The sequence below is a fragment of the Rhineura floridana genome, chromosome 2, assembly GCF_030035675.1.
Source record: "Rhineura floridana isolate rRhiFlo1 chromosome 2, rRhiFlo1.hap2, whole genome shotgun sequence".
Classification (NCBI taxonomy): domain Eukaryota; kingdom Metazoa; phylum Chordata; class Lepidosauria; order Squamata; family Rhineuridae; genus Rhineura; species Rhineura floridana.
The window spans coordinates 224,269,526-224,279,885 of record NC_084481.1 but is presented as its reverse complement, the minus strand read 5'-3'; the positions used below and the strand labels follow the sequence as shown (position 1 = coordinate 224,279,885).

Genomic DNA, 10,360 nt, shown 5'->3' with positions numbered 1-10,360 from the left:
GTAGCAGCAGACCTAGTGGAATGTGCTGTAATGTGCAGTGGTGAATGCAAGTGTAGGGACTCATATGCTAAAGAAATGCAAAGTCTGACCCAACGAGCTAGGGCTGAACTTGATACTTTCCCCCCCCATAGTGTGCAGGATGGAAGGACACAAATAGGGACTTGGATCGCCTAAACGGTTTGGTTCTATTAATATACACCTTCTAATGTCTAATGGGTGCCACGCCTTCTCTTTGGCGTAGGAGGGGTTAGGGCAGAAAGAAGAATTAGTTCCTGATGCCTGTGGAAGGCCGTGTTTACTTTGGTGGCAAAGGTTGGGTTAGTGCGTAGCACCACCTTGTCTTTGTGGAAAATACATAGGTGCTTTTTGACAGATAGAGCCTGGAGTTCAGACACCCTACGTGCTATCATTATAGCCACGAGAAGAACTGTTTTGAAGGAAAGAATTCTTACAGGGACTGACCCCAAAGATTCAAAGGAGGTTAGCATCAGCATCATGATAACATTTGAGGGCCAGATCTGACATTCATCTCCTGCTTTCCTGCGTTGTGGAAAGGAGGTAAGGAGGCCCTGGTAACTCTTATGCCAGAGAGACGTATGGGAACTCAGGCCAGCAAATGTCTCACGTATGGCCGAGGTAAACCTAGAGAGCCCTTTGCACAACAAATAAATGCCCAGCCTTCTCCACAGGATGAGCTGGATTGGAATGAAATGAATTGGGACAAAGGGACCATGAAAACATCATGGCTGGATGCACTGGAGATGCCATGATGGAGTAAACTCCAACTTATCGTTTCCAAGCAAACCTGGCTGACAGGTCAAGATGTTCGACTAGCATTACCTCATATAGTCATCTAGTAGAATTGAAATTCCTATCTGAAGAGGAAAACAGTTGCAATATTAAACAACCTGATTAATTTCAAAATGAAAGAAAGATCTCAGAGACTATTGTCCCCAGAAACCAATCAGAATTCCTTAAGGAGTTTTTTGGCAGAAAAAGAACCTTGCGCCCCCATGGAATACACGAGTTTCTTCATTTTATTATTTATTTATTTATTATTTAATTCGTATCCCGGCCTTCCTCCCAGCAGGAGCCCAGGGTGGCATAACCTTACCATTGTCTTAAGGCCACCCTGTGGTTACACAGAGAGATAGCCAACAGCTTGGATAGCCTTACTATGTCTTACAGCTACACTGTAGTTATGCAGGGAGAAAGCCAGCAGCTTGTCTGGGTTCAATAGGCAAATACATGGAAGATAAGGCCAGCAGTGGTCACCAGACATCATTAGTGAAGCCGAATATCCATACAAATATGCCAATGTGTGTAACTTTGAGACTAGTTATACAAAGTGCAACTGTGAAGTAAGCCTTAGCAAATGTTAAATGGAATTTAAACTGTCTTAAGTCATCCAGGCACCTGGTAGTGAAGGGAAGACTTAACCAAGCAGTCAGCTTAATTTACATTTACCTAGGATGGTAACAAGGGAACCCTTAGCGCTTCCAAGGAAGTCACTGGATAAATCCAAATATTTACTCAGACAGTTACAAAGGGCTGCAACTATTCAAAGAAACAAACTGGAGCCTTGTATTGATGCCCTAGAAATAGATGGGGTAGAAAACCTCAAGTAATTGACAAGCTATATCCACCTTAATTTACTTACGAGAGCCAGTGTGGTGTAGTGGTTAAGGCAGCCTTCGGTGTGCCTCCAGATACTGGACCACAACTCCCATCAGCCTCAGCCATTGGCAATGCTGGCTGAGGCTGATGGGAGTTGTGGTCCAACAACATCTGGAGGCACACCGTTTGGGAAAGGCTGGGTTAAGGTGTTGGACTACGACCTGGGAGACCAGGGTTTTAATCCCCACACAGCCATGAAGCGCACTGGGTGACCTTGGGCCAGTCAGTGCCTCTCAGCCTCATGAAAACCCTATTCATAGGGTTGCCATAAGTCAGAATCGACTTGAAGGCAGTACACATTTTATTTATCTTGCTTATTTATGTTTGTCCACAGGAATGACAGTAAGAACCTCCTCCATAATGAAGTAACTGGATAAATTCAAAAAGTTCACAGATAGCTATGAAGGGTTGCAAAAATTACAGTTTTGAAGGGCTACCACTATCCACAGGAACAGACTGGGGCTTCCATCTGCAGCCCATGAGGCAATTCATATACCTTCACTATACTGAGGCACCAGATTATTCTACTATTGCCTCTGAAGATGGCCTGCTACATTGAGGCCTTGGGAGAACTGGAGCTTTGCACTGAGGCTCATGAGGCAACCCAAATGCCTTCACTACACTGAGGCCCCCTAGAGGAGTCACATTGTTCTACTGTTGCCCTGGAAATGGCCTGCTGGTGTTCAGGCCTAGGGAAAAAGGGAATCAGGTCTTAGAAATATTGAACCTGCTGTTCCAGTGCCTCTCATAAAGAAAGGCAGAAAAGCTTTCCAGCCGACAACTATGACATATCTCTGCCCAACAGTTCTGAACGTAAAGCTAGGCCCTTTCCACAGTCACAAGACACACTAGGATCAAGTGACAACTGAGGTACCATAAAAAGGCGGGAAAAGTCCTTACCAAAGGACTATGCCATATAACTGCCCAAGGGCTCTGAATGGAAAGCTAGGCCTTTCCGCCATCAATGGACAGACCTTGTTGTTACGTGCCTTCAAGTCAATTATGACTTATGGCGACCCTATGAATCAGTGACCTCCAAAAGCATCTGTCATGAGCCACCCTGTTCAGATCTTGTAAGTTCAGGTCTGTGGCTTCCTTTACGGAATCAATCCATCTCTTGTTTGGCCTTCCTCTTTTTCTACTCCCTGCTGTTTTTCCCAGCACTGTTGTCTTTTCTAGTGAATCATGTCTTCTCATGATGTGTCCAAAGTATGATAACCTCAGTTTCATCATTTTAGCTTCTAGGGACAGTTCTAGTTTGATTTGTTCTAACACCCAATTATTTGTCTTTTTCGCAGTCCATGGTATGCACAAAGCTCTCCTCCAGCACTCTCATTTATCTCATGCCTTTTTTGTTATTCCAGTCTGACCCACTTTATAGGTGATTGACGCAGACCCACACTCATGGTTGTGAGGTCATAAAACACTTGGGCAAATTTAAAATGCTTTTACAAAAAGTAGGATGCTGCAGGGGAGGGTTCAGATGCTATGTGTAGTACCAGAGTATAGATTACATCCTGCCTGCATACCCCACCCAGAAAAGCCTGTCCCAGCAGAAAACTATACACTGGATTTGCTGAGGACCTTCATGTAAAATCCAATGTTTGCAGGCTGCAATATCCTGGTTGTTCCAGATTCTTTTTTAAACAAATATTTTTATTTTTAGGGTTTTTTTTTGTGATTCTAAACCTTCCTGACCCCAGTTCAAAATCAGGTACAGCCTGGATGGAGATAAAATTAATGAATGGTGCACTGTCCCCTTAAACACAATCCAGTCTCCAGATCACCCCCTCCCTTGCTTGCATTGGATTAGGAGGAAGCCTGCTGCAGGGAGCTGTATTGAACCCATGTTAATAAGCTTGTTTAGCTGCCAACACCTGTGTGGAGCCAAATGTCTGCAACAGACAACACAACATGCTGTGCCTGCACTGTACATGATGTTATCTAAGTGGTGCAGGAGAGAGGGGATGTAACTGCTCTTCTGCCGTATGAATTGGCCAGCCAAGTATGTGAGTGAATAGGGCCTGTGACTCATTCTGCAAGGTCCAACAGTATTTATTGATGCTCATGGGTCATATCTGCAGACTGTGTGATGCATCAAGCCAAACTGGGCCCATCAGGGATTTCAAAGATCTCATGTTTGCTGCTGCAAAAAGTGGGGGCTCTTCAGCATGTGGTAGGCCAGAGTATGTGGCTTGTAGGCTGCATTTTACTTGGTATGTTGCAAGTTGTGCTGTTCTGCTATCTAGTAGGGATCAGCAATTAGAGAACCTGGGCCAAATCCCCCTCTGCTCCAGTTGCTAACCCAGGAGGTGTAGGAGGGTGTTCTTGTAAAGAGACTTGGTAGCAAGCCATAGGTAAACCTGTGGGGGTTGTAGATATTTGTAGCTGTGCCTTTAACAGCAACTTGACTGCAGATATTAGAACGAGATCATGTCTATTCCTGTGATATGAATGTTTTTATCAGATCTGGTTGTTGTTAAAGGTGCAGGAGCAGCCTGGCTGGCTCTTCTCCCCTCATGGAATGGGCAACCACACTGATTTGCTAATTCATACTGCTTTCATCAGGGGACTATGCCATTACAAACAGCAAGAGCTTCACTGGACACATATCTCTTTGTTCCTTGAGGTGATCCATTCAGGGTATGGCTGGGCCACTATAGTGAACACTTTCCAAATTGGCTTGGCTGCTGTTGGGGTCCTGCCACAGAAGCCCTGCACATTGCAGGGGATTCTTTGTGAGCATTTTCAGAGCAAATACAAGTTCACAGCAGGAGCTGGCCTAAGTTTTTGGGCCCCACAGTCATTCAATATGAATGGAGTGTGCACCCTACATCATTCCCTTGCAATGACGTACTACAGATAAAATCAGTCGTGGTGGACAACTTTCTGGGAAGCTTGTTGTTGTTTCTTCCAAGTATTTTAAGAGCGGCTTTCACCTCACATTCTAAAATTTCTGGTTCATCACACAGTTCCTCCATGAGTGAATCTGTCATCCTTGCATCTCTTCTATAAAGTTCTTCAGTGTATTACTTTCATATTTTATTTTATTTTATTGAGGTCAGTCAGTGTGTTCCCCCGTTGGTTATTCAACATCTCTACTCTTGGTTTAAATTTCCCTTTCATTTCTCTAATCTTTTGGAATAGGGCTCTTGTTTTTTGTTGTCCTATTTCTATACAATAACTATTGTAATAGTTCTCTTTGTCCCTATGTACTAGTCACTGTATTGTTTGCTCTTGCTTCCATTCTCTCTTTAACCATTTTAAGAGTTTCTTCAGTCATCCATTGGGGTCTTTCTCTCTTTTTAACTAGAGATATTGTCTTTTTGCATTCTTCCCTGATAATGTCTCTGACTTCAATCCATAGTTCTTCTGGTTCTCTGTCAACTAAGTTTAAAGCCTCAAACCTGTTCCTTATTTGATCTTTATATTCTTCTGGGATGTTATTTAAATTGTACTGTGGCATTATGATTACTTTGCTGTTCTTCTTTAGCTTTACTCTGATTTTTTATATTACCAGTTCATAATCTGTACAGCAATCTGCTCCTGGTCGTTTTCGCAGAAAGTATGGAACTTCTCCATCTTCTGCTACCAATTATATAATCAATTTGATCCCTATATTGACTATTTGATGTCCACGTGTACAGTTGTCTTTTTGGTTGCTCAAAAAATGCGTTTGCAAGAAACAAATTATTGGCTTCATAGAAGTCAATAAGTTTCTCCTGCTTCATTTCTATTCCTAAACCCCATTTTCCCACAACTTCTAGTTCTTCTCTCTTCCCTACTTTTGCATTCCAATCCCCCATGATTATCAGCACATCTTATTTTGGTGTGTGATCAATTTCTTCCTGTACTTCTGTGTAAAATCTTTCCAATTCCTTTTCCTCTGCATTTGCCGTTGAAGCATAGACTTAGATGATGGTTATGTTAATAGGTTTCCCGTTAAATCTCATTGATATAACTCACTTAGACCGTGGGTTATAGCTCCTAATTGCTTTTCCTACATCACTTCTCGCTATTAAAGCAACCCTGCTTTTTCTTAATTTCTCATTTCCTGCATAAAATATTTTGTAGTTGCCTGATTGAAAATGTCCCATTCCCGTCCATTTTAATTCACTCATGCCAAGTACTGTAGTGTTGGAATTGCTGATAAACTTGTAAAAACCCCAAGGAAAGTAATTTGAAAACAACAGTTTATATGGTGTATTATTCAGATAACATCTGTGCTTCTGGTAATTTCTGAGAACTAGGTGTGCAGACCTAACAGATGGCGCTTTTGCTCATGGATGGTAGTCTATGGGCCAGAGATATGGTTGGCAATTTATTTACAGAAAATGGTTCTGTACATTTAACAGCTATCAACTACAGCCCCATCTCCACTATTCATTTAAAGCAGCATTATACCACTTTAAACACTCATGGCTTCCTCTAAAGAATCCTGCGAACTGTAGTTTGTTAAGGATGGCGTTAGAAACCCCCTAGGAGGAGGGATTGATTGTTAAACCAGTCTGGGAACTGTAGCTCTGTGAAGGGAATAGGGGTCTCCTAACAACAAATATTGATTGGGAGGTATTGTGCAACACACCCGCTTCCCCAAAAGATTGGACTTTTTGCTGTAAGGAAAGTGATGGGAAAATGCATTGGAAAGTGTGAGAAAAAGCTTGCTTTGATGCATCATCTAACCTCTCCCACAAAAAAATCAGTCTGAGTGCTCTGTAAAGTCATCGGGAAGCAACATCAATTTAATCTTTAAAGGAACAAGAAGTGCCTGTCATTTACTCATTACTACCACATGGTGTCATCCCTGCTCATATAAACGGGGAAAAAACTCACTAAGTTGGCAATTTTCAGCCCATCGTGTTTGTTCAACGTATACAAAAAGAGTAATGCTTAACAAATGCCATAATCATAACCCACATCAGTGTGACACAAAGGCTCCAAGTGCACACAAGCATGTCAGGGACTGGATATACACAGTTGCCATCCCCTGCTCCCGTAACTATCCAGCCTTGAAAAGGTGCACACATTTGAAGCCTCCCTCTGCCACAGTCACACAAAGAGTTTCACATCACAGTGCACCAGGACTGGGGATGGGAGAGAAATTACATTCAATTCGCATTTAAAGACGAATCTATAAAATTCGCAGCTATCCTTCAAAATTCGCACTTATTAAAATTTTACGATGGAGTTCTCAACCAAAACATGTTTACAAATAAGCATGTATTAGGGGGAAATGTGCATAAAAATGAATATATTGGTGAAAATAACATACAAATACGCATTAAATTAGCAGAAATTGCCTGCAAAGATTTGTCAAAACTGCAAACAAAATGTCTTTATTAGGAGAAATTTGCACTAAAATGCTGAAGAATTTTCATAAGGACTTTACTTAAAAAAATGCTGTAGAAATGTGAAGAACTGAATTCAAGATTGGAAGAATGAGTAACTGAGAGAACTGAAATTAACAGATCTTTCCATCAGTGCATAGTGGCAGTCCAAGACTCTTCCAATGACAACTGTTCTCTCTTCCTACTCTAGAGGAAACTACTTATGTGGAGGCAGACCCTTATGAGTATAGCTTAAATTGCTGGATGCCACTTGACAAGTACAGGTCACCTAGTGTGGATAATGCAAGAGAATGAGAGAGTGAGGGTGTGCACGCACAGAGGGCTGTAGCAACCAGCATGTCCTGATGCCACTGAAGTTTTTGTTCAAGCTCAGGGGTCGGCATGGTTGGGAACCTACCAAGGCCCAAGCGGCAGCAAGGGGCCAATGCCAACTCCCAGATCTGACCCTACTAGCCATCCTCCTTGCTTTTGCTGCCTGTTCACCTCCCCTCTCCAAGTGAGTTAGCAGGGACAGTAGCAGAGGGAAGGAACAGCAGCTTCTGCCTGCCTTGACCTTTCTGTCTATGCAGTAGGTAGATTGGATCCAAAGAAACAGGGCAAGTGAATGGGTAGAAGCAATGGCAACAAAGAGAAGATGGGGCTGTTCCAGGAGGGGAAACTGAAGACCACTGGAGTAGACATTGTTAATGTTCGTCAATGTGAAGATGTAGCAGCTGCATACTATATATAGCCTTGCTGTTCCATCTTCTCTATTCTTATTATTTGCTTAAGTGACAGTACCCTGGGACTGTAATGAACCCTTTCGCGTAACTATGTGGAAGCCCTTCAAGTTTTGATCAAATTCTAACCAGGTACAGGGACTTATATTTTTCCTGATTATGATGTATATGTTGTATATGGTATGGCTAGCTTCCCCTTACGCTGCCTTATTCTAGTTATTCCATAAGCATTATATACATAAAGACTGCAATTGATGAGCTTCCTTATACCTTTAGCGGGCCTGGTGTGTGTGTTGTTGCCTTTATTTTTAATTTTATTTCAATTACACAACACATGAAAGTGACTACCTAGGGAGGTGGGGGGCTCTCCAACACTGGAGCCATTCAAGAGGACAGCCATCTCTTGGGTATGCTTTAACTTGGATTCCTGCACTGAGCAGGCGGTTGGTCTCAATGGCTTTATAGGCCCTTCCACCTCTAGTATTCTATGGTGTGTTGCCCAGGCACAGCTGCTCTCCTCTACTTTCAAGCCTCTACCCAAAGACAGCAGAATCAAGGCCATCTTTTTCTGTATGTGAGAAGGATTTGTATGCATAATAGTTGCATGTGCCCACTGCATTAATGCTTACAAGATGCTGACATGGAAACACGCTGGTTTTCAAATACATGAATGTAATGATGCCTCTGATTACAACCTACCCATTTGTTGTTGAGAGAGCCCATTAGCTTCCTGCATTGCATTCTACTAGAACAGCTGTTGGTAGTCTTGCTATAAGCTATGAGTTCCTGCATTGACTTCTGCACTGAAGCTTGGTTGGTCTCCTGTCAATAAGATAAAAAATTCAACAGTTTTTAAGGAACCTTGGCATTCATTAAGCCAGCATTTGCCTTGTGATTCCATCAATAGCATGGTAACAATGAAAATATATAAGGGGAAGTGGACGTAAAATTACAAAAATGCATCTCTGATTTATCATATTTTCAATTCAGTTGCATATTATGATGACATACAAAGGAAATTGTGTAGGAGGGATTTATTTTCTTCTTCAGACAATTCACAATGAGCCTATTAAAGGGGGAAATCCATAGTACATTATTTGAAATGAAAAGCCTAGCAGGCTTTTAGAAACAAGCTGAATATTAAGACTGTTCAGCAATGACAAGTGTTAAAAAGTCCAGTGAGAACTTTGAAAAACATTTACAAGCGTGATAACTGCCTTGCTGAAGCAGACCAAGGTCCATCTAGTTCAGCATTCTGTTCCCAAAGGGGCTAGTCAGAGACGTGTGGGCACTTGTAAGCTTGGCCTTCCCATGTCTCTCTCCAGCATTTGCTATTCAGATATATACTATTGCTGTACGTGGAGGTTCTGCTTAGTTATCATAGCAAATAGCAATTACTTAACATAGAGTCAGAAGCACACCAGAACATAAGCAGTGGGTTCCTCTAAGGCTGGGATGTCTTTAGTTTTACATACTTAAGAACATAAGAACATAAGAAGAGCCTGCTGGATCAGGCCAGTGGCCCATCTAGTCCAGCATCCTGTTCTCACAGTGGCCAACCAGGTGCCTGGGGGAAGCCCGCAAGCAGGACCCGAGTGCAAGAACACTCTCCCCTCCTGAGGCTTCCGGCAACTGGTTTTCAGAAGCATGCTGCCTCTGACTAGGGTGGCAGAGCACAGCCATCATGGCTAGTAGCCATTGATAGCCCTGTCCTCCATGAATTTGTCTAATCTTCTTCTAAAGCCATCCAAGCTGGTGCCCGTTACTGCATCTTGTGGGAGCAAATTCCATAGTTTAACTATGCGCTGAGTAAAGAAGTACTTCCTTTTGTCTATCCTGAATCTTCCAACATTCAGCTTCTTTGAATGTCCACGAGTTCTAGTATTATGAGAGAGGGAGAAGAACTTTTCTCTATCCACTTTCTCAGTGCCATGCATAATTTTATACACTTCTATCATGTCTCCTCTGCCCCGCCTTTTCTCTAAACTAAAAAGCCCCAAATGCTGCAACCTTTCCTCGTAAGGGAGTCGCTCCATCCCCTTGATCATTCTGGTTGCCCTCTTCTGAACCTTTTCCAACTCTATAATATCCTTTTTGAGATGAGGCGACCAGAACTGTACACAGTATTCCAAATGCGGCCGCACCATAGATTTATACAACGGCATTATGATATCGGCTGTTTTATTTTCAATACCTTTCCTAATTATTGCTAGCATGGAATTTGCCTTTTTCACAGCTGCCGCACACTGGGTCGACATTTTCATCGTGCTGTCCACTACAACCCCGAGGTCTCTCTCCTGGTCGGTCACCACCAGTTCAGACCCCATGAGCGTATATGTGAAATTCAGATTTTTTGCTCCAATATGCATAATTTTACACTTGTTTATATTGAATTGCATTTGCCATTTTTCTGCCCATTCACTCAGTTTGGAAAGGTCTTTTTGGAGCTCTTCGCAATCCCTTTTTGTTTTAACAACCCTGAACAATTTAGTGTCATCAGCAAACTTGGCCACTTCACTGCTCACTCCTAATTCTAGGCCATTAATGAACAAGTTGAAAAGTACAGGTCCCAATACCGATCCTTGAGGGACTCCACTTTCTACAGCCCTCCATTGG

At 42.5% G+C, this 10,360-nt stretch overlaps 1 protein-coding gene and 1 long non-coding RNA gene across 5 annotated transcripts in view; one reads left to right on the top strand and one right to left on the bottom strand.

Moving 5' to 3' along the window:
• Positions 1–10,360, bottom strand: part of LOC133377746 (uncharacterized) — a 35,725-nt gene that overhangs the window by 16,178 nt on the left and 9,187 nt on the right. For all 4 annotated transcript variants that reach the window (XR_009760788.1, XR_009760787.1, XR_009760786.1 and 1 more), the window contains one exon: positions 8,444–8,566. This is a non-coding gene — a long non-coding RNA (uncharacterized LOC133377746). The remainder of the gene's footprint in view (positions 1–8,443; positions 8,567–10,360) is intronic.
• PPP1R36 (protein phosphatase 1 regulatory subunit 36) overlaps positions 3,543–10,360 on the top strand; it is a 78,174-nt gene continuing 71,356 nt past the window's right edge. The window contains exon 1 of the mRNA XM_061612359.1: positions 3,543–3,686. Within this exon, the coding sequence (XP_061468343.1) occupies positions 3,666–3,686 (21 nt within the window). The 5' untranslated portion in view covers positions 3,543–3,665. The remainder of the gene's footprint in view (positions 3,687–10,360) is intronic.